Source organism: Balearica regulorum, chromosome 4, assembly GCF_011004875.1.
Source record: "Balearica regulorum gibbericeps isolate bBalReg1 chromosome 4, bBalReg1.pri, whole genome shotgun sequence".
NCBI classification, from domain to species: domain Eukaryota; kingdom Metazoa; phylum Chordata; class Aves; order Gruiformes; family Gruidae; genus Balearica; species Balearica regulorum.
In genome coordinates this window covers 30,599,614-30,624,123 of record NC_046187.1, presented here as the reverse complement: position 1 = coordinate 30,624,123, position 24,510 = coordinate 30,599,614, and the positions used below count along the sequence as shown (strand labels likewise).

The 24,510-nt window shown below is 36.5% G+C and overlaps 1 protein-coding gene across 3 annotated transcripts in view; it reads left to right on the top strand.

Moving 5' to 3' along the window:
* Positions 1-24,510, top strand: part of GRID2 (glutamate ionotropic receptor delta type subunit 2) — a 742,195-nt gene that overhangs the window by 527,211 nt on the left and 190,474 nt on the right. For all 3 annotated transcript variants that reach the window (XR_012835284.1, XM_075751604.1, XM_075751605.1), the window contains exon 8: positions 3,385-3,504. Coding sequence is in view for 2 of the 3 variants with exons in the window: in XM_075751604.1 (XP_075607719.1) it covers positions 3,385-3,504 (120 nt within the window). In the remaining variant the exon portion in view is untranslated. The remainder of the gene's footprint in view (positions 1-3,384; positions 3,505-24,510) is intronic.

Here is a 24,510-nt window from a genome sequence, read left to right as displayed (position 1 = left end):
AAAACACATGCCATAATTCAAGTAAGTGTTTGAGAGGGATCCACACTGTGAAAGACTATGCAGAAAAATTGGAGTAGTGTCCTGAAACTCTTCCTAGGCAATATGCTGTCCCACTCCATCAGCCCTAAGCAATGAAACAGGCTTGTGTAAGCCTTGTAAAAAGGCGGGACAATGAGGACTAATAGAGAGCAATAACAGGATTGCCAGGCCTGCAGGTCCAGCAAGGTAGGTCCCCAGTAGGGAGGAGGCATCAGGACCTTCAAGAAGTTTCCTATCAGATTTAGTATTTCTGTTGGTATTATACGGGCAGTTCTTCACTGTTTTGTCTTTCTGCCTCTGCCCTTTCGAAGCCAGGAGCATTCCCATCTAATCTGAACTCTTGTTACACTATTGGCAGATATATAGAGTCTAGGAAAGAAAGCTCTAATCAAAGACACTCTTGCATGAGAAATTTTCAAAGCATAATAAAATTGCCAAAATAGAATGAGGAAAATTGTTGTTATGGTTACTGCTAGGTTTCAGACACATAAAAATAACTAACAGACTTACAGTTTGTATCTTGCCACAACAGTTTGCAGCCATTTAAAAATTGAGGTAAATAAACTTACACAATGGTTTTGGATAGAAATTCAGTTCCAAAATATGGTAGGTAAGTCCGTTAACCTGTATAATATGTTAGGGGCTATGTATTTCCGAAGAATCCTGTGTTTTCTTCAAAACTGGATTTCATTACTTCAAATGTAACTGAGGTAAAAGTCTTATTCACATAATTTTTTTTTTCATATTCGCTCAAATAAGGAAAAAAGTTATAAAAATTTAAAAAAAAAAGGTTACTAAAATTCTAACTTGCTGTCTCAAGTCTCAAAAAATCATTTACATTTTAGACATGATTCTATCTTCATGTCCCATAAATTATTTGGAGCACTCTCAATCTGAAAAATAGTCACTTTAATTTTCTATATTGAAAGTTCCCAATTTAAAACTACTTTGTCACAAAATAATGAAAAAGGAAAGCACTTTCTGATGTACAAAACGTCTTTGTTAATAGATTTGTTGTTGTAGAATATTTCCTTTATTTTATCATTTTATTCCAGAGTTTTCCCTTCCTTTTTCCAGACCTTGCTTGTGGCTCGCTTGAAATCATGGTGCAGCTCGGGTGGTCTATAACAGTTTAACTAATTTTCATACTTTACCCACCTCAGACCCACAGGTTTAATTCACATTGTGGGGGGAAAAAGGTTTAGGAAGTAATTAGGAAATATGAAGTATAATATAATAAAAGCAGTATATGGGAAAGGGTCAGAGTGGTGCAGGACTAGGAACAGGTGTATACTGTCAGGGTGGGCAAGTCAGCCAGATGGAGGCTTTCAGGGGTCAGATGGGGATCCCAAGCCTTGCAGATCTGTGCTGCTTTGCAGGCATTTCTACATCATATGTACCATGAAATTCTGACTTAATTGATCAAAAAGCCAGATGAGACCATATGAGAAAAAAGGTGTGTGGAACAAGCTTTTATTTATGGTTCGTGAATTGGATGTAGTCAAATTTAAGTTAGCAGAAAAGGTTTATATTTGTGAAACTCTGTTATTTACCTAAGGATATGTTCAAATGATTTTGCAACACAAGCTCACTCTGTCTTTACTCTGAACCAGCCAGAGGTGTGCTAACCCCAATCTAAAAGCCATGATGGTGGATTATTACAGGATTGTCCTCAAGCTAATAAGTAACCTCAGTGTCATGCTAACCATATCGACATGCATCAAAATTGCCTGGCTAGCTCTCACCAAGGGTGAAATAACCTGGAGTATTCCTGGAAAAGAACTGCAGATGTACCCTTAATCGGGGTGGTGGGTTTTTTTTTTCCTTTTTTTCTCTCTTTTTTTTTTTTTTTTTTTTTTAGTTTTTGTTCTACTATCTCATCCAAAAAATAAATATTCCAGAAAAGATTTTTTAAAAGGTTAAAAATATATATACACACTAAGTATTATTTTTTTAACTGAAAATGTCATTTCATGAAATATTTCTGTATTATTCCCTGAAAATGCTAGTCTCTAGTAAGTTTTAAAGGTATTATCTCAACTATCATCTTCCTTATCTTTATTATATTCAAATTAATGTTTTATGAAAGGTTGACCAAATTTCGTTAGTTCATACTAATCTGCAAAGGAGATGCAGATTTTATACTCCTTCCTGGATTTTCTCCAAACTGAAGATGTGAGAATAGAGCTTTTAAAATCATTATTCAGCAAGACTCTTATGCTTAGCTAGGTAGTTTATATCACAAGAGTTTATTTTCCATTTTTTTCAGTTCAAATAAAAAATGTCTTAACTGAAAGAGCAATCACAACTGTAAAACTCTTGCCTTATGTTTTGAAGAACAGCCATGCATTTTACATGATTTTGCACCAGAGGCAGATTTTTTTCTTGTGGATACTTAAAATATTGTTCAAGTTTTTTTGGAGAAAATGGTTTAAACATCTAATTTTCCCTGAATCTGAAAACTGAAGAAATTTTTTAAGGCTAAAGGTTTTCATTGTAAACATTTCACATGGCTCTGTTGATTTTACAGTTCAGGTCTTCACAGTTCTTATATAAAGATGAAACGTGTGTCATGTTGAATTAACCCTGGAATATATTTTGAGTATTGCTGTGGCATGTAGAGCCCTTACAACTCTGATTCTATGTAGTAAATATTCACTGTTTCATCTTTAGTATTTTAACCCCTTCTGACTAAAATGTGAAAAAGTAAAAGCAAGCTTGAAAATACTCTGCATTGCTTTTCATCTCATGCATTCTTAATAGTAGAGAAGAGTTATGGAGAAAAACAGAAAAATCACTATATTCAACTAGACAAACCCCTCTTCATTCGTGCAGGTCGCTTATATTGGGTTTAAAAAATAGCTAATTTGATCCAAAACTCAACCTGATCTTACGTGGAAATGTCTTTTGGGTGAGAAACATTTTGGGAGAAAAGGCAAAAATAAACAAACAAAACTAATTTTTGTGCAATTTCTTTTATTTATTTGTCTTTTAGTTTTGCTTCCACTCACAAAACTTTTCTTCATGGGGCTAGAATGTCCGTACATATATGCCGATGGGTCAAAGAACAAAAATACAAGTGCAAATACACTAAGAGTAAGACTGTTGCTTGTATTGCATCTGCTTAGCATTGCTGAGTTTGATTCTTCTGTGAAGTGCTTAAATGATGCAGGAACAATTTAGGCTTCACAAATTTTAGGGAAATGTAGTCTTTGGAAAACTGTCCTAATTCTGGTAGTTGTGTATGTCCTCTGCATAGTTAGTGCACAAGTCCCTTGGAGAAACAAAAGGTTATTATAATTGGCTACTTCTGAGTTTTCGCTTTGTCTCCTTTTTTTCCAATAGGGTGGAGTGAATGGCTTGACTGGAGAACTGGAATTTGCAGAAAATGGGGGGAATCCCAATGTGCATTTTGAAATTTTGGGGACAAATTACGGAGAAGATCTTGGCAGAGGCATCCGCAAGGTGAGGCTACATATATTCAAATGAGACTATTTTTACTGATTTTTTAAAAACTTTTCTTGTGTTCCATGTTAATAGAAAAGTGTTTGATGGCAGATAATGTGTATATCGTTAAGAGCAGTAAGAAATGGGAGAAAAGTCTTGAACTTCTAGACACCCATCTATTTTATTATTGCAAAGAGGCTTTGTAGTAGGTCAAGTTGATCAAAGTGTTTGTTACACAGAATGTGTTAAGCTGCTGGTCGACTGTCCCAAAAGACCAGTGAAAGCTGTTGTTTTGTAACCCTTGCAACTCATTTCCAAAATAGCAAATTTTACATTGAATTTTGTTTAGAGCACTCAGATTGACACTTGATACTGTTCAAAGTGGGAAGCTGCAACCATTAGATGATTAAAATTCATAGATACAGAAAGAGAAAATCTGTTATAACCTAGACAAAATTTCTGTAATCTCTTGTCTTCATGAAATAAGTACATGATGCTTTAGTAGAAATTAACTTTTACTGAATAAGTGTAATGTTATGTATTCAGCTACCAGACACAGTCCAAATACTTGGACTGGTATTGAGGAAATGGCATACATCTCCAGCAAAAACTACTTTCTCTTGGTATTTCAGTTTTGCTAGTCTGTAAAAATAAGTCCTGTGTAAGGAATGGTGGAAGCAGGTCTGTATTTGCAATGCATACCCTTAACTTTGGATGACTGCCCATCTGGGATGGCAAAAGTAGCAAATATTGTATGGTACTTAGGAGAATGAAAGACTAGTAGGCTCTTCCAGGAGCAACTCTCCTTCAAAGACAGACCCCCTGAAAGATAATACCAAGATATCTTCATTTAGTGTATGAGATCACGCTGTTTTTTTATATGTGAGGAACCTGAAGTGATTGTCTGAAAGCAAATGACAGAGAAAGTTATCTTAATATATGTAAACTGGTTCCATGTGTCAGTGTCACTATATGATGAAGTACATCATTTGTCTGCATACCTTCTGCAGTAACAGATAAGTGTTCTGAAAGAAGGGAGAGATAAATAAGAAGTTGAAAGTGTATTTAAACTCCTGAAATTTCTCCTCTGCTATTCATTGGAATTGTTATTCTGTTCCTGCTGTTTCATCTGTTGTCGATACCTTAATGTACACACATGCCTATAGCTATGTCACCTTGAGCAGAGATCCTGATAGATGCTTTGGAAACTAAACGGAGCTGGATCTTGTTGATATTTGGAGGTGTGCTTCGCAAAGTCTTTAGGTGACGAAAATGTTGGATGAGCTCTTATTCCCTCACTGATAAATTCAGTCTATTTCAACCTATTTTGACTTGATTTATTTTCCATGCTATGCATCAAGGAACTATTTATTCTTTAGAGCAACCAGGTAGTCCTTCCTAAGAAAATCTGATTCTCTTCATTTAATTGGTTGACTTTGGCTGGTTTTTTTTACTTCAGCTCTGTCTGGGTGAATGCCTGAGTGAAGCATTAAATTGTGTTCTTCCATTTCACAAAAAGGTAGAAGAGAGAGAGAGGCCTACAGAAAAGTCTTGGAAATACAAAAGTATCAAAATACTTCCTAGACTTTCTAACTCTTTTGTGATGGTATAATTTAGATTTACAGTGCAAATTTAAACTATGGTACAGTTTACTTTTAAAGAAGAAGTTAACAACCATTGGCACACATAAGTTGTGCAAAACAATGATATAGTACAAACAGGCTTTTTGAACCTTCCTTGTTTACCCTTTATCATAGTTAAAGGACAAAGAGACATTCACTGTTTTTGAAAGGAAATAGATTTGAAGTTGGTCAAAGAGAATAGAATTTTGCACAGAATATTATTAGACCATGATGCTCAGTGTCACAAGGCTCTGTTCAATAGAAAAGCAAAGTTACAAAGTAAAGATACTGAAAGTATGGGGGTTTTTTATGTTTGCCAAGATGAGTGTTTAAAATTAAATATAAAGATTATAAGAAAAAATTCTTGTTAAAGGTTGCACTATAAATGTCTGTCCTTAGAGTTTTGTGATGCACTGCAGCTGGTTAAAAAGAAGAAAGTGTCCAGAGCAGAACAGATTTAATCTCTTCCAATTTTTTTCTAAACAGCGTTCAGTTATCCAGAGAAAGCTTTAGAAAGAGTCCTGATGTAGAGAAAGGAATTTTCTTTAGAAATAAATTTCTGTATATAGTGTGAGAATCGGATATTTATTCCTTCAAATGTCTTTAAAAAAATTAAAATAATTCTGATTAAATATTGTAATTTTTTACACAAAATTGAATAGTAAAAGGATATAAAATAAATATTGTATTTATAATCAATGTCACAAAGTTAAAAAACAAGCTGGGGATCCTAAAACATTTACATTAGAGATAGAGAAGAAAAATTTTAAGGGTAAAATGCCATATGCTGGTTTTACTCTTTTGACAAAAGTTCACGTATTTTGTCTTTGATTAGGTTTTACTTTACAATGGATGAGCCACTAGTAAGCAAATCACAATAATTACAGGAGTCAGATATATTTTTGTTAGCTACGCTAATTAAAGTGCACTTCAGATTTTCATGTATTTAGTGGTATGACTACAGAACTACCTAACCATTTTTATTTCTCAACTCTAGTGGAAGCAGCTGCAATTAGCAGACTGAGTTAAATTTCTAAACAAATGCATCTTCCCTAATTAACATATTTCCAAGTACTTTTTTTAGGAGATAATGAAGGGTGAAATCATGACAAAAGGCCCATTGAAGTCGTTGGAACCAGAAGTTCACACCAAGTCAAGTGTGTAAATAATTTCATTTTTTTTTATCCCTGAGGAACAATCAATTGATTTTAATTAAAGCAAGTAAATTTTGAAACACATTTGAATTTCTCAAGAGTCCAAATTGTTCGTCAGTTCTGTCTGGGTTCCAGAGTCATTTGGTTACTTCTGAAAAGTTCACTTATATTCACAGGTTAATATTCCTAGGACTCAAAAAAGCAAACAGTTTAGGAAACACCAAGAATTCATGTTTGTGTTTGGTTTTATTGGTCAAATTAAGCCACATATCTAGCAGAAACTGTCTGCAAGTCCCCTCTTTCATGGGCTACTGTCATACCTGGAAAGTAGTGGGAGAATTCATGCAAAGTTTGTTATGTTGGGGTCCTTCATCTAGTGACAAGTTAGCAAATTCAGGAGTGGGATTTTCCTGCAATACAAATTTTGTATCATCATGTCTGTAAGTGCCATCCATCACCTTGCCGACCATGGATCACTTAGGCTATATGTGTTGCTAGTCGGGTACTTGGCATAATACAGTCACATACTGATTCTATTGACACCATTGGTGTTACCATCCCAAAGGAACTGCAGAAAAACTTGCTTTTACACATCATGCTGTGGCTTGCATTTGTGCAGATATAGTTATATTCAATGGGAGACACGGGTGTATTTCTGACATTTCTCTGTTGGCATTTGTCTGTTGGTACTTGACATTTGAGTATGTATTCTTTGACATTTAAATTTCAGTGCAATACTTTTATCTATACTTTTGAAATAAAAGCTGCCATTCCTGCGAATAACCATCCAACAAACAAATGAACAAAAGGGAGTTGATACCTCAGAGGTGTACTGTCTTATATCTTAGTGGTGTAGAAAACAGCACTGCAGAAATAAAGCAGTTTTCATGTTTCCTCCAGTGCTCTTTGTAATTCAGAACAGGCTCATCCTCAAAGGCTCTGTGCTACACCTCTTGAAGTTTAGAGGACTATCTTCCTGTTCCTGCACTGTTTTTCCTACCACATGTGGACATTTGGAGATTGTTGTGCATTTCCTCTGCCTCCATATCCTTGTTAGCATATACTCACCTCTTGTGCATTTCTCTTCTCTTCTCTTCTCTTCTTTTCTGAAGATGGTTTCTGTTGTTTCCTCCCAGTGAGGGAATGAGAGGACATGCCAGGCTCTCACATCTCTTCCTCTCTGCACCAGGATGTCCACGTCAAGGCTTTGTTTGCATACAGAACACCTAGGGCTGCCTTGGAGCAGGGGTAGAGCCATGGGGATGAAGGAAAACAGATACCCTGATTGAGACACCTGGGTAACCCAGGACGTTTTGAGCCCTCTGCATTTTTCCAGTAGGATTGTACAGCTCTATCCTAAATGATTTTATTTTGATGGCCTTAAGGAGGAAATGTTATCTAATTTAATCCAAGGGATATCTGTAGCACAAAGTGTTTCATGAGTGGGACTGAAGGCCTTTGGCCATAATGTCTGATAGATGTGTTGCTCCTCTCTGCTTCTGCCGGTGCGAATGGCAGGACCTTCCCTGTTCATGCAGATTTTTATTTCACAGATTATTAAGGCTTACATGGAACATTCTGTAGTTGTGTTATTTGTTCAGAAATGGGAAAATTGTATTGCATTTTTTGTTTTCATTCTAGTAAAATAACTGCTACTTACACTTCATCTGAGAACAGTTGTTGATTACAATAGTGGCATTGCTTTGTTATCCAGTATATGATTTTTTCTTACATTTGCATTGTGAAGCAACGTATATTCCAAGTGTATATTTTGATCTTGGGGAAGTTGCTGTCTCTTCTTATGAAGTTAAAACTTATTTTTTGCGTCTTTTATCTCTTATTCCCTTTTGCTTCATTAGGTAAAAAGAGAATTTGTACAGCTCTGCTGACACTTATTAACTAACACTATTTAGTAACCAAGAGCGGACAAAGTATTTCCTTCTTGGTTAGCTACTCAAGGTAAACGATGGGTTCACCTGTTCCCTTTGTGATTGTGATCAAAGCTAGAGCTCTGTAATGTGATTTAAAAATTGTATATATGTCAGCACCTGGTACTTTAACCTGTGATCTGCTGCAGCTGTTTCTAAAGGCTGACATTCAATTTATGACGTGACCGAAAGAAATACTTGCAATTTACAGAAACATTATTGATAGTGTATTTTCTAGTGAGTTGAAAAGAAATGTTGCTGTGTCTGACTGCTTTGTCTCTGATGTTGATAGAAGAGATGGACCTGGCACAGTACTAACATGATACTCTCTCTAAGGTAACTTTAAATACATGAGCAGTCTGCTAGAAATGAAATAAACTACTCTAGTACTAAAGGTAATTAAATACCTTGGTGAACTGGGACCTGCTGTTACAGTTTAGCACAGTACTCAAATCTGCTGTAAACCTGCTGAAGAGTACCATTCCTTCCCTTCCTTTATTTAATGCTGTGCAATAGATGAAGATGTGGTGACTGATTCTTTACTTTCTGCTAGCTTCTGCAAATCTTTTGTGAAATTTCAGTAAAATTTAATTTGTCTGGAAAGTGTTGGGAATTTGCATCTTACCACAATGAAACTCATGTTAGTAGAGAACTATGATTTACTTGAAAGTGCACTTCTGTTTAGCTTAAAAGTCAAACTAAATGCATATTTGAGCTTAAAGGAAAAATGGAAAAAATGCTTTTATCCATGATTCTATTCCTGAATTTTATAAAATTTAAAAGTTTCAAAAAAAATCCCTCTTTTTTGCTTTTATAAGTAAAGCATTTTCTTCTTCTGCATTCTCAGATTTTACAAGAGACAGACTGACTCAAAGTAATCAATAGTGTACCATCTGAAGCATTTGTCAGGTTTTGGACTCTCTGAATCTGACCAGAGGCAGGGGGTAGAATCTAAATCTTGGTGCTGGACTGTCCAGGTGCCTGCCCTGACCCCAGGCTGTTTGTCTGGATGAGCAAGTATTTCAGCATTCATAACAAGTGCAAAGCAAAGAATCCAGAGATGGATTTGGTGGCTTGGTGGATGCTGCCACACGAATATGAAAGACCAAGGTTCAAGCCCCCTATTCCAGTGATCATTAATGAATGCAGAGCAGAGCTGCTACTATAGGCAGTGTTATGAGCAACTCGTTCCCTGTGAATTAGTCACCTGTGGAGCAGGACATTGATCAGGAATACAAGAAAGCCAGAATCATGTTGATGAGCAAAATCACCCAGAGCACAAACTCTCAAACTCCAAAGTAATGCCCACAAAGCCAAGGTGAACATAGTGCAATAGAGACACGTTATCCCACCTATTTCTCCTTAGAAGCAGCACAGCCAGCCATGTCTCCTGATCTCCAGTGTGCTCAGGCATTTGAACATAGCAGGACCTGTTGTAAAGCAGAAGGGTGATTTCAGGCTTCAAGGCAAGTGGGTGTTCAGATTACCCAGTCTAGAATAATACGGTTAAGTGCCTAGGTTAAAATTCAGCTCAAATAATTAAGATACAGGCTTATGCAGTTTTCAGCATTCAGGTAGATGGCTTTAAGCAGTAACATTTATAGGGCTGGAGGAGTGGAATTTGAACACGCACCCCACAACCCCCCCAAAAAAACCAAAAAACTTTCAAGCCTCTGAGTAACTGCAGCAATCGGGAATGAAGAGGGGTTTGCTCCTGCATGGGGAACTGTGGGCAAAAAGAGAGAATACAGGGTGGCAGGAGGAGGGAGAGCACAATGGGACCCTGGGGAGAAGCATTGATGTCAAACAGAAATTCCCCTTGGGACCTTGGTGCTCTGTAGTATCTCTCTTGGCAATTTTTGCAGGGGATGAGTCCATCTCTCTCTTGCTCAGAATTTCCATTCTTGTCAAAACTGATGTGAATGTTCTTATTGAAAACTGCTTTCAGCAGATTGGGAACTGCCTATTTTGACTGATTGCTTTCATTAGAAAGAGACAAATCTTTTTTATGCGCTTTAAATTATATAGTTTCATGGGTTTTATTCATTTTTTGTTCATCGGGATAAGAGGTTACATTTTACCCGTCTCCTGTTGAAATGCAGTTGTCTTGACAGCAAAGAACAGGAGAAATATTTTCCACTTTCAAAGTTGTGTTTTTAATTTCCTTTAATATCTTGTTATGACAAAGGAAACTTGAAAAAGATCAGTCAAAAATAATAAAAAAAGCAAACTAGGAATTGTATCAGTAACTCCTGTTTTCTGTAGATGCTGCTAGGCAAGTTCCTAACCATAGAGGCTCCTGTGTGATTATTCTGTGCTTCAAAACGGGCGTAAGAGCAAAGAAAGATACAGAATTTTATTAATTTCTTTTTTGCAGCAGACATTTTTTTTTGTCCTGAAAAATTTTGAATAGCAGAAATAGCATGGTAGTTTTCTAATAACTACAGTAGGAAAGTGAATTTGGGGTTGAATGTTGGTCAGGTTAATGTAGTGTCTGTAAGTTGATTTGTATCCATTACACATTTTTCCTTCATTTTTGGGTTCTTCTGTTCTTCTTGAACTACTCGCAGTTGGCTGCAGGTCAACCAAGACAAGGAATTATATCACATTTGTTTTTCCAAAATCGATGTTTGCAATTGGTAACCCTTTACAGTTTTCAGTGTGATTGGTTGGGCCACTTTAGAAATACCTTTACTATGGTTATATGGGTTTTTCTTCTGGTTGAGTAGCTGTGAAAGCCTCCCGGTGAACATGGATCTGCAGAACTGGCTGGCAAGTTGTGGTGAATTTCTATCCGCAAATACCTCAGCTGAGCAAATTAGCTTTGTAACTTACTTCAGAGATCTGAAGTGCTTGGGGACTTTGAAGTGCCTCAAACCTGACATTTTGAATAATGTCAGAAGGAACTGTGTAAGATTTAAGAATGGACTTAATGCTTCATTGTCCTCTCAGACAGTAGTGCTTCTATGAGATTTTGGAAATCCCATTAGGAACTTCTCCTCACCTTTAAGGGAGCACTCAGTGGGTGCTGCTTTAAGAATGTGGTTCATCGTCCTTGAAATTAATAGGATAAAACACTTAGCTCAACTTGGAATTACTTGGTTTAAGGTGGGGATTCTCAATGAATTATAGGGAGATTCTCAATGAATTTTCAGAATTAAAGTTTTCAAAAGTTTTCAGTGCTTGTCTTTTGCTCTTTAGAGTTCGTTTGTTTTCAATCAAAGCTATCATCTGATGAAAATTGCTTCATTTCACAAATACTTGTAACTGGAACAAAGTTACATTTTCCAGTAGTAGGAAGAAGTAATAAGTGTGTTTAACCCTCCATTAATCCAAAAGAAGGGGGTGTTGTAGCTAATTTATCATGTGAAGAGGGAGGTAATAACTATATCTTCAGTAAGTTAAATATTTCCATCCAGATTTTGATGTAAATTGGATATCCTAGTCAAAAATTAATAGTAATTGGAAAACCATGTAGACAGGAGAGGGGGATGATAAAAAATTGAGCTGCTGCTTTTAACAGAAGGCATGAAGAGATGGTGGTAGGAAATGGGTCATTTAGCTTTAGCTTTTGAGGGTGGTAAAGGGTATTGTTCAGTTCTCAGAATTAAGAGCTCAATGCACAGCCTTGGGAAGGATATATCTGAGGGTTATAACACAGATCTTAGTCCATAATACATGGAAGCAGATCTACACAGATTTCACAAGATTTGATAAATTGTTTTTTTCTTCAAGAACCATAAGCCAAAACTGACATGATTAGATGGCCTGCTATGTCCTGCCAACCACGTCTCCCCATGATAATAAATCATACAATTGTAGAACGGCCCAAGTTGGACCTCAAAGATCATCTGGTCCAACTTTTCAATAAATTGTTTCTAATTTGCACATTTTGTGAGGGACTTCTCCTTGAAGGCTGTGTTGTCTTGTAGGCTGATGAATGTTGGATGAGCCCCTATGGTACATCTGAAAGGCCTGGAACGCTCACATTGATCAAAACTTTGCTGGTACAAATTTTAAAGTAGGCAGAACTGTCATATTTCGCTGTAAGATCTCTCTGTTCCAAGCTAGCCTATTACCAAGAAAATATGAAAACGTGTCTTATTCTACACTGAATGTTCATGTATAGCAGAGATGAAAGTGAGTAGGTTTGGTTTTTGATTGGGTTTTTTTGTGATTTTTTTTTTTGTTTTGTTTGTGTATTTCATTCAGCATGATGCTGAATGATATTTTGTTGACAGTAGTAGGCAGTGTTTTTCTGTAGTGGGGTAAGTGGCCCTGATAAGCCAAATGACCTTTGCCTCTGTGGCCATAGAGTATTCACTGTCACTTTCTACTAAAGCAGGAAGAACCCAAGCCCAAACATTTAATCCTCCCTCCACAGGCTGTGGCATCTAGAGGAGCTAGCCAAGTCATAAGCTGATTGGGAAACTGGTAATTAAACTCAATGAAAATGCGGGGCCTGTGGATTTCCCCTGAGAGCACCCTCTATATATCTGTATATCTATATATGTTTTTATCTATCTATGTAATATCTACTAACCTTAGGTTCCACAGCCGTGGGAGTAGATTTACAGTGGGCAGGAATATGAAAACATTCATGAAGCTAAAGGCTCCCAAATTCATCAGAAGGATGTAGACATCTATAGGCAAGTGTCAGAGTTACATTAGCAAAGAGTCAAGGGTCAGCTGTCCCCTGGCAAGAGGAGAGTGGCACCCACCAGGGAGAACAGCTTGAGTCAATGGGGAGTCTCACGTTCAGATTGGAATGGAAAATGCATATGGGTACAGTGGTTAGCTAAAGAGAAAGAGGAGAAACAATGCATTGGACTGTGGAAATTGCTTTCCGCTGTTGTTAGCACAACACAGCTCAAAGTACAGTAAATCTTTGTTTGTTGTGGTGTTTTTAAGACAGATCAGAAACTAATAGTGATATTTGAGAAGACAAAGAGAAGTGTCCCTGTGATTTCAACTCGGACGTTGTATCATTGTTTATAATGTAGTTTCTAACTAAATTACTCAGCTTATGTATTTCAAAATATGGCAGAGTTTACTATGCATAAATCATCATTTGTAATGTAAAAGTTTTCAAGTACTTTTTTTCTTATCTGCCAAAAAAAACTTCAGAAGCAGAAGTGATATTTCATTTTGTCTCAATATTGCATTTATGGCAATGCTGAGATATGTTTCCCATAAAGAGGTTATAGCTGTATCCTGCAATTAAGAGAATCTTAAAAGTGATTTCCAGAGATAAAAAGTTACTTCTGTGTAATTGGTAAGGGCCACCTCCTTGCACCTTTTGAGTTCTTTACAAATGATAGAGATGAGGATGATGAAGCTTTTGATGACTTCATAATATTTATAGTTCTTTCATAATGTTGAAAGATTTTTATGATTCAGCCTTAAAATTACAGTGCTCAGATTTTTGCCTGTTCTAAAGTTATGATACAATGCCTTAATCAAAGGGTAAGTTACAATAAAAATTAATAATAAATACTCTTGTCATGGTGTATTCCTGCTTTAAAATGCACAGCAGAAGTAACAGAAAAAGTGATATGTATTAAGTCTCAAATAATTTACATTTTCATCTCAGTAAACAGAATGAATTTAATTTGATAGAACCTCTTTTTCTGAAAAATAAAGCTTTTCAGGAAATTGTAAGCACTAATAAGGCTTTGAAACTCTTTAGGCTGGAAGTAAATGAGAAGAAATATTATGTTTTAAGGAATTTGGGAAGGTGTGTCTGGCACCTGTGGGAGATGTCTGTTAGAAAATAGTCTCATTCTTACTTCCGGTACTATTTCTCTCTGTTTCTCAAAACCCGTGAAACTTATTATGGCCATTTCTGTCTCAAGTATAGCAGTGGATGGAATATTTTTCATGTGTAAAAAGAAAAGGATAGGATGAAATAAATTGCACAAGGGCTTCTATTGAAATTTGAGTTCAAATTAACTTTAATTTTGGTCATATATTAAAGCATTTTATGACTTGATTTAGAAAAATGTGTAATGTATTGAAACTGGTATGTTTGATTTTTTAAAAAAATAAATTGGTACCATTTGATTTAAACTAATAACTTACTAGCTATAACTAATAATTTTAACATATTTGCTGACAGCAGAAACATATATTGAGAGTAAAGTGCATGATATGCTACAGGAAATGCTGTGTCTCTTAAACCCCTGGAAATAAAGCCCTTTGTTTTTTCATGGACTTATCTGACATTTCTATTTAGGAGAGATGGATAGAGAAACAAAAGCAAAGCCAGAGATTACGAGCCAAGCCCTGGCTAGAGCGAGAAAGAAGGGTTGTTTCACTATGGCTGGGCCATTCACTGTTTCATGAGTGATCCCAGTGTAATTGCAGATATTGCCAGAGCTATCTCTTCTCTATTACTGCCACACCCTGCTCTCCTGCAGCAATCATGCTATGCTCTATGTGTCTTGCTTTTGGCAGTTTTGCATGTTTCCAATTAATTTACGTGCTGCTTTGCCTCTTTGTATTTCTTCCATCTCATCTTTGCTTCCTCACTGTGTCCCTCGAAGCCCAGATATAGTCTCATCTTTGCTGCATTTTCCTGATTCATGATGAACCAGGCTGCTTCTGCTGTTTATCTAGTCATCATGCTGGATTGGGGGTGGGGTGTTAAATGCACTTTTGTAATAATTAATGTACCTATAGATCATCAAAATCTGATTTAAAATATGCATTCTAATGGAGTACCTTAATAATGAGTCATCAGTGTTTTATATGAATATTTTCATGCAACATGCAATTTGTATACACCTGTACTGATTTTGCATTATAACTTGATTGCTTAAAAAAAAAAATAGAATTATATTTTAAAGTCTTGATACTGGTGTTTTGCATCAGTTTGGCTCTAGAATATTTCACTACTCTAAACTTATTAGTATCCTGAATTAGTACTTAGGTACTCTTAGTGCTCTCAGTTTATTAACTACTGATAAAATGTGTGATTTTTGCCATTGAATGTGCATGTCTCAGATCTCATTAGTCAGTTTATTTTAAGCTGTGTATTATATTACTTGAGACAAATATTTGACATAAACATACAAAATAAGAAAATAAAACATACAAAATAAGAAAATAAATATTTTAGGATCTAGTTAAATAACATATATCTGTGATTACACTAACTTATCACTCACTGGAACAGTGTCAATTAATGCAATTTTGTTAAAATATTTATTAACTTCTTAAAAGGAGTATCAATTTTACTCATGCCACAGTAGTTAAACAGTTTTATAAACTCTTTTTCTTTGTATTCATTCCTGTCTTCATTAAGAGTTACCCTCATCTTCCTTTTCATCTTTTCTCTGCAGGAACTACCTTGCCTTGCACTTCCCTGGACCAGTCATCCAGGCCTGCTGCTAGGTGTATTTTCCTTGCTGCTTCATCCCTTTTTTTCCCCTCAAATTACAAGTTCTGCTCCTGACATTTGAGACTCCATGAACCTGCTTTGTCTTGCAACATACATCACAAGTAATGTTGCATTAGCAAGGAACAACGCCTGAGAATTTCCATGCTTTGCTGCAGGGATGTAGGCAATGGCATAAAATGCACGAAAGGTTCATTTCCACACTGGAAAAACCTGCTCAGAAAGGGTTACAGGAGGGTTAGTCCAAGCTTTGACTTAGAAAGGGGGGTCTGGTTCACTTTCACAGTGGTTTTGTTCACACAGTGGATTTTAGCTAGTGATGGAGGTCGGTGAGTGTAATTCCATGAAGTTTATACCAGAACGGGGCTACAACCTGAAAAACGAAGTACCAAATGAATGGATTTTTATGTTGTCTCTGTAACAGTCTGTTGCAGAGGAAGGAACAATTAAGGTGGACTTTCTCTTCTGCAATGGTAATGATATATGGAAATATTTTATCCAGAAACCCAATCTACAACACTTGGATAGTTAACGTGTCTGGTTGTTAGCAGAAAGATTTTAAAGTATAGCCTCTTGGTCAGTGTAGACTAAGGTAAATTGTATTTCCCCAATATTTTTACCTATTTGTTCACAAATTACCTTTTCAAATATGTTTGAAAGACTAGAATAATTCACAGCTAATTTGGTCTACAGTAAAGTTATAATGAGTCTCTTGATACGCTTGATTCTGGATAGTTAAATTGATTTCTCTGTTTGGCCTTGGGGCTTCTTGTATGCTGAACAGCATGTGGAAGTTATTCTCCTGTCGCGCTACTAACTTTACTGCTGAAGACCTTAAAACCCTGCTTGCTTTTAGCTTTGCCACTTATTGTGTCTGCAGGAAAGCAAACATGACAAGACCAACTAAGTGATGGATATCTTCCCACGTGAAAATACAATCTTTATGTCGCTTTGTGACTGTAGGCCACCAACAGATTGCATTAAACAGGGATTGATGCACTGACTACTAACGTTTTTTAACATCCCTACGTATTGAAGCATTTTGTTCGGACCAAAGGGGAGTGAATTTCACATCAAACTGATTTCATGGCAAAGATTTTCATGCTGCTTTTACAGTTTGGGGGGGGGGGGGGGAGTGGTGAGGACAAACACAATAGGAAACTTTAATAAGAAATTCTGATCTTCTTTTTCTGATAGTGTACCGCATTCCCATTTGTTTAATGTGTTCAGTATGTAACATCATACCCCACATTTATTACAGATCAATTCCTCCAAATTCTTTTTGGTTCTGGTTGTATATTCCTTCTAAGTTTTATTAGGCTCTTTTCTAACAGCTTTGTAACATCTAAATTGTCAGTCAGTCCATTAGTCATTAGAAGCTGCTTTCTAGTTTGTTGTGCCACTTTAGCATATTGAGGCAAATCATTTCTGCAAGAGAAAATGAAAACATCGATAAACACAGAATGTTATGATACCTTGTTAAAGAAATGTTTGTCCTCATCATGATTTTGTTTTGTGTTTTTCTTATTCATTCCATTTGCCTTAGAGAGGAAGAGACCATATAATGTGTGTCTCATCTACTTAAATCCATTTTTAAAATAGGACTTAAAACCACTCTAAACTTTCAAAGACCATTGATAACATGAAGTGGAAGGGTATTTCTCTCTCTTTTTTCCTTTTCCTTTTAAACACTTTTACTGTATTTTTTTAAATGTGTCTTCACAAGCGCAAATATAGTCATATATAATCATGTGCCAGATTGCCCAGGTTCATCAGTGTGATCTCTCTCAAATCCTATTGAACTTAAACCCCAAAAATCTTTCTGTAGAAGACGAAATATTTTCCTAAGGATTACCTCTATCCATTGAAAGGTTACATGTTCAGTTGTTGCTTATTATCTTAGCTCAGCAAAACAATAATCTTCACTTGGGTGTGAAAAAGAGAAAGTTGCTGGCTTTTGCCAGCTGTATTTTTTGAACTGTGAGGATAGCAGTAGAGTCAGAAGTGCAAGAGGCCACTGAGTTGAGGATGTTGTAGTCCTTTGGAGACCACAAATAGCAGACTTATGAGAGATATTTTAATGAAAGATTTTGGAGTAAGACAATTTAAACCTCTCGACCTAAATGTCTGAAGATAACCCTAGGCAAAAAAATGGATATACTGACTTATTAAAAAAAATCAATCATCTTGAACAGCATAGCACAAATGCTTACCTGAAGATCATTAAGAGTTGGGAACAAAAGCAGGCCACTGACTTGCTATTTTGAGTTTTGAAAGAAGAGAAAGTATGAGATAGAGCTAAGCAGTAAAGTCCCCACATTCTAGAGAAGTCAGCTAAAATTGAAATTAAAACCTACACGCTGCTATGAACCTGGCTGTAGAAGGCAAGTGTTTCTTAATATTCTGCTTTGAAAAACCTGTTTGAAATGGGGGGGGGGGGGGGAAGTAAAATCTTATTTCATAAGGACTCATAGTTTTATCCATAATCTCTTTTGTTTTTTCCAGTTCCAAACACAACAGTACTCAAGGGTGGGAGGATGTTAGTTAAAAGTAATACAGCATCGGTTGAATGCTCTACAGAATTTAAAATTAAATGTCTCCAGAGATTATTTGCTATCATGCTTGCTATAAAGGTATATGGCTCTTGTGCGGGATCTTCTAATAATTTGAGATATTTCGCTGCCCTCTCTTGGTGAGAGCTAAAACTGGTTTCTTTTTCACAAACCATAACCCAAGAGCAAAAAGGTTTTTTCCTTTGGTGCAAGTGTTATTTGCTAGGAAATCATAGCAAGTTGGATCTTGTGGATTAGTAAGTACCCATGAAGTTGTGGTGGTTGTACTGTTTATTCGAGCTTGAAGTCTGTGAGTGAGCTCACTGGTTCTATCTATGATGTGTGGACATAGGTGTATAGGAATATTTATTTATGTATTCAACCTTATACAAACATCATGACAATATATCCTTTTCCATAATCATATAGAAATATTTTAAAAATATCTGAAACAAAGTCTGTGTGTCTCATGAGCAGTGATAAAGCTAATGATGTTTTAATTGCATGCTGGAATGATGATCTAGTCACCCTTTTATTAAAACACATCCATTTTAGACAACTAATTCAGGTGCATGTGTTAACTAGTAATGTCCCTCTAAAACATGTAAGAGGGAGGTACTGCCCTAAAAGGCAGTTCAAAACTGCAAAATGTATCTGGAGGTATTAGCTAGCTAATTTCACAGTTTAGTTTCAAACCCTATAAATGTCTTTCCTCCTCCAAATCTCTGTGAAAAAAAAATCAAGTTTTGCAAGCTCTATGAGTTACCCTTGAACCAATGCTTCTTGCCTGATATTTAGGAGCATTGAAAAGTCATACATGGAGTCTTAAACCATGACTGATTTCCTAACCACATGCAATTATGAAAGTTTTTGTGAAACACATCACAAAACCCATGAGCTTTAATTTCTGTGTCATGATTAAAGCTGATTAAATTAAATCAAGGACTGTAGTTAAACTTTAGTCAATTCTGTGTTTTACTTCAAAGTAATCAAGCAAATTCTTCAATGATAGCATTATTTTTCAGAAAGGCTGTGAATTTATACTGCAGGAGGGACTATAATTTAGAAATGCTGCAGATTTTGTATATATAGCTTTCAGCTCCCAAATGGATCATTTTTGAAAGTTATGTTTTGCCATATATTTCAGGAGGTCTATGTTATGGCAATATTTACAAAGGAGTGAATGGGAAAAAATAAACCAACACATCTTGTCTTTTGCCAATGTGTGTTTTCAAGCCATAGAAGTAAAAGAAAATAGAAATTTGGTACAAGTCCATAGCCATGTAAGCAGTTCAGAGTCTGTTCTGTTGCTGAAGCACAGACATGCTGCTTTGTACTGAGAAATATTTAAAACACAATTTGCCATTGTTGGTAGCATAGCAAAATTATGAATCCATGTTAGGTGTTTTTATACAGAGCAATGAGTTGTTCTGTATCAAATGCAAATTTGGCAAGTGCCCTTGTCCCACACTGTTTGGTTTGAAAGGACAAGGAGTAGACATGTCAGCAGTAGAAAATTTGAGCTACACCGGGTGCAGCAACTTGCAAGGAAAAGGCTGAAAGGGAGGCAAATCATGATGGAAAGACAAGGATAGCCTGCAGATGCTCACAAAGCAAAGGGTTTTGCAAGTTTACTGCCCGAAGTCGTTATTATGCAGGATGTCTTCCAAGAAAAGTTTTTGGTTTTCCTTTCCTGTCTAGCATTCAGTAGGCAGCACCATGACCTGACTTTTCACCGGAGGATTATCAGGAACTCTGTAGATCATCCAGCCTATTGTTTGCTGTCCTGCTTGTGCTCTGCATCCAGCGACGGTTCTCTCCAAGCATCAAATGGGGAGCCGGGTGGGTTTTTCTGGCACGTGGCAACATCAGCAGGTCTGACTTTATAATGAATTAAGGTCATTCTTTGTACGAATTCTCGCAGCTCCCCAGCAGTTTAAACAATCAATCTGTAAGGAGCTTCTGCAAATGTCACCTTGCAAACTGACTACAGGCTTTGGCAGGAAATTAGAAGGAGAAAAAACAATTCAAGAACCAGGTTGAGAGATGGTTATTAATTTTTTGTCTGTCTTTACTGAAAGGGGAAACAATCATATCTCTTTCAACACAGCAGAAAAAGAGGAATCATGACACATTTTAAAAATGCAATATATTTGATGCAGCAATCTTGGTACACAGCGTTGCGAAGTGCCTCGGGGCTGCCACAGAGTTTCCTGCCTTCTTTCTTATGTAGCTGTTATTTCAAGTCAGTCTTGTGGGATATACCCCATCCCCTACTGCATTTTTGAAGGAGACAGATTCACAACTAGATGGTATTCTCTACTGACTATTTCTGTATTAGTAGAAAAGCTGACATTTTAGCTTCAAAATAGAAACCTGGCTGGATGGTGCATTTCTCCACATAGTCCGTGTGTGGGATTTGGCTAGTCTGGACGATCACCACTTGAAGGTGAGTTTTAGGCTGAGAACTGGTGCAAATTAGAGATATGAGTATGGCAGGCATGTAGGAGATTAAGATGAGCAGTAGGTAGCAGCCTTTCAGTAATGTTATGGAATGCAAAGACATCTCTTTTCCTCTTTATTTTTAGTTTCTGATATCACTGGGTGATACAATGGCAAGGATGTTCATTTTCCTGTGCCCCTGTCAGTGTGGGAACAGGAAAGTTTTGAGGAAGAAACACTGTTTTGGGAGAAGCGTGGGAAGGGAACAAATATGGCTTCTTCCTATGCTAGCTTTCTGTGTTGTTTCTTTTGCTTCCAAGTACACACAGTCAGTGTGAAATGCCAAAAGCTGGCTACAGATATCTCCTCTGCTCCCCTTTACAGTTAGAAGATCACTGTCCAGCTTTTACTACTGACTTCCTAATAAGTTGAAAAAATAATCGGGGGGGGACATTTATTTTTTAACTTTTTGCCACTTCTCTCAGACTTCTCCTGGTAATTCAACTAATGAAAAGAATTCCCAAAGCAGTGCCTGCTTGTAATTTTAAGACTCAAATAATTTATAATTTGTATATCTTATTTATGTAGAAATAGTTATAAGCCTTTAAATCGCAGTCCTCACTCAAAGCACAGAGCACTAGGAAGACTTGCAATAGCTGAGAAAAAATTTTGGCTGAGCTCAGTTTCAAGTTCATACAGAAGCTCATTAATATGTGAACGTATACATAAGTTCATACGGGACCATATACACAAAAGCTGGTGGCCTGCAGTTTTCCTATAAAGCCCTAGGCCACAGAGCTCTCTGTGTGAAAATAGACTGCCCAGCCTCAAATACAGGATGTCCAGAAATCCTGAATGCCCCAAAGGTGCGATAGACTTCTGACTCCAGGTCTTTCTATCTATTTCTAAAGCCCTGAGGCTTTTCCCTCCTGGCAATCATACATCTTTTGGAAATCTCTGTTTCAGAGGGTGCCTAAGTTCCTAGGAGGGATTGCTTGCTGCAAGTCTGCAAACAACTTGTGTTGCTTGTGGACAGTAGCACATATTATTGGCCGCTCTTTGTTTTTATTCCTATTCTTTCCATTGACCCCTCTTTGAATGAAAAGTCACCCCATCTCCCATTTCCTCTTTTCCCAAGTGCTGATGGTAAGTGCAGAGCTTTGCCATCACAGTATTCTTTATAGCAATAATGAATACATTATGCCTGAGACAGTCACAGGAAATTGTGCCTGGGGTTTAACTTCTGAGATTAATAGCTTTACAGGGAGCCATTTTACCTCTTGGTTTCTCTTTTCTTCTTAACCTCCAGCACTTTTGTCCTTACCTTCTTAACTCTTAAATTTTTTTTCATTGATTTTTTTTCCTTCTTTTTTTTTCGCTCCTCCCAAGCATGATGACAGACTGACTGACTCAGGGAAGCTATCAAATTGTATTTTCTTCTTATTCTGCCGAATGACTGACTCACCAGACTTTTATCACTCTAATGTGAGTGTGTAATGAGCCAAGTGACTTGGATGGGGAATTAGAAGAGGGTCACTTGCCATTTATTTTTGGTTTTCGGCTTTGATGAAGCACTTCATTAGAGCTACCATGAGTCCTGACAACAGATTTATGAGAAGGAGATTATTTTATGCTTTTATCTCGTGTCATGCAATGGTCTCTGATCATGATTGGATATCACTTATTATGATCATTTCTATCTTGTTTCAGATTTGTGTTTTCTGTCGTGTGATACTCCTTAATGTTTACTCTTCAAATTGTGTACCTTATGTTTGAGCATTAGTGGATTTGTTAGACTGCATGCTCTGTCTGTGGCATATTGGATTGATTTTTCTATTGGCTCGAGTTATTCTTTGTGATAGATCCCCTTCACTGTAAGCTGTTTTTTATCTTCCTGTAGGCTAGATAGAATTCTTCTTCACACACACAAACACATACATACATATATATACTTTTTTCTGGAATGCTTAATTTAATTTTTTTTTTTCCTCCAACAAGACTAAATTATCTCCAGAAAATTCAGAAAAGCTGCTTGAAAACCCTTAGATATCTTAGACTCCCTTTAGGTGTAAATTTTCTTTTATGACCCTTTAGGGTACTTCAGAAATGGTATAGTGGAATATACACTAAATAAAAAAGCCCACTTAGCCAAAGTTCCCATTCTTTTTTGTGGTAGGATATTTATATAATTAACACATCAGTAATTAAAAAAAAGAAAAAAGTATATGTTAATCATTAAAATGTACGGTTGTAAGATGAAATAATACACTGTATAAAAGCAATTTTATCTGTGTTTTCAAGTGTGTATAATGTAAATTAATACATATATGTTAATTTTATTTACATAATTGTTCCTCAGAGAGGGAAATGTCACCCTAAATATCACACTAAAAGTATACTTGATGAAAATACTAGAAGCATTGGAGAGTTATTTTTTGGTTACTAGGGGTTAGATATCTAAATTTACAAAGTTAATGGGAGCTAAGAGATTTAAGCACCTCGGAAGATGAAAGCACTTAAATTTATATGGCCAATTAAAGATTTAAGTTCCTAAGTTTAGGTGCAGAAGTAATAACATTTAAGGTATTTTTACAACTTTACAGGTATTTAATCTATTTAACAAAATGTTCAGAACTGTACGGTCAATTAAGCCCCAAGGATGATTTATCCATGTGAATTTTAAGCACTATATATTAATTTGTGATTTCTTGGTTACTTGTCTCAGTTTTGGGTTTTTTTTTTTTTTTTTTTTTTTTTTTTTTACCAATGGAAAAAGTACCTACTTAAAAGCAAATATGCTTTCTGGTAACAAAGCTATTTCCTGTGAATTTGAGTGTCTAACTTACCATCATCCAACATCTTCAGATGCCTCACTAGATGAAAGCCTGGTGTAATATATCAGAAAAAACAAACAGAAACTGTAGCCCCTAGTCTCAAAGATCACAAGGAGTGAGTTTTAGTCCTTGAGGTAATAATTAACTTTGCTCTCCCCCTGCGTGTTTCCTCCAGTGAAGATACATGGTGTGTGGAGAGCACATGCAGAGCAGCCCTGGAACTCTTTCTGCTCGTTTCGGCTACTTGGGGGATTGTGCTGCTTTTCACACAGCTCTTCATGGTCTAAGGGCCTACGCACAAGCAATTCATTTGAACCATTCACACTGGACCTGTCTGAAGTGGTCTCAGAGGTGTCCCTCCTGACTGCTGTCCCCCACTGCACTTATTCGAGCAGAGAGACAAAAGGATAGAGTCAGTTAATCACCATGACCATATCTCGCAAGGACTGGTACAAGACCTCCTCTCATCTCCTCCTGCATTTGGTCTGCAGGAGCAAAGGTTGCTGCCAACAGCATGCCTATATATAGTTCGTGGCATTTAAAATGTCAGTGAAATACCTTTAAGAAATCAATGTTTTCAGACAGAAATGTGGTTGTTAGGGTAGCAGTATGGGGTTTTTTCTTCCAATTTTAATTTCAAAATCCTGCAAGCTCAATTATATATGAGTTTACAGAGAATATGGGATGGGGAAAATTAGTCCAACCTATTTTTAAAATCTCCATTTAATTCAAGGTCCTGAATTAATGTGGAATGTAAACTACATTGTAGAAGTTTATTGAGTTTTCAGTGTAAGTGTTTTTTTTCCTTTGCTGAATATCACTGCTTACCCCCACTCCATTTTGTTACTAAAAACAGTAGAGTTAGGACCATATGTTTTGGAGACACTTAGTGGGACTTTTGAAGATTTTTCATAGAAAGAAGTATAATTCTAGATACGATGTTGAAATAAATGTTATAAAAATTACTACCCACCTACTGTTCTTTAGTGAACAGGGCCTACATGATTACAGTTGAACACCTGAAAATAAGACTGGGGGGTTGGGTGGTATATATATGCCTTCATTTTGTAATTTCTCTCTTTAAAAAAAGCTA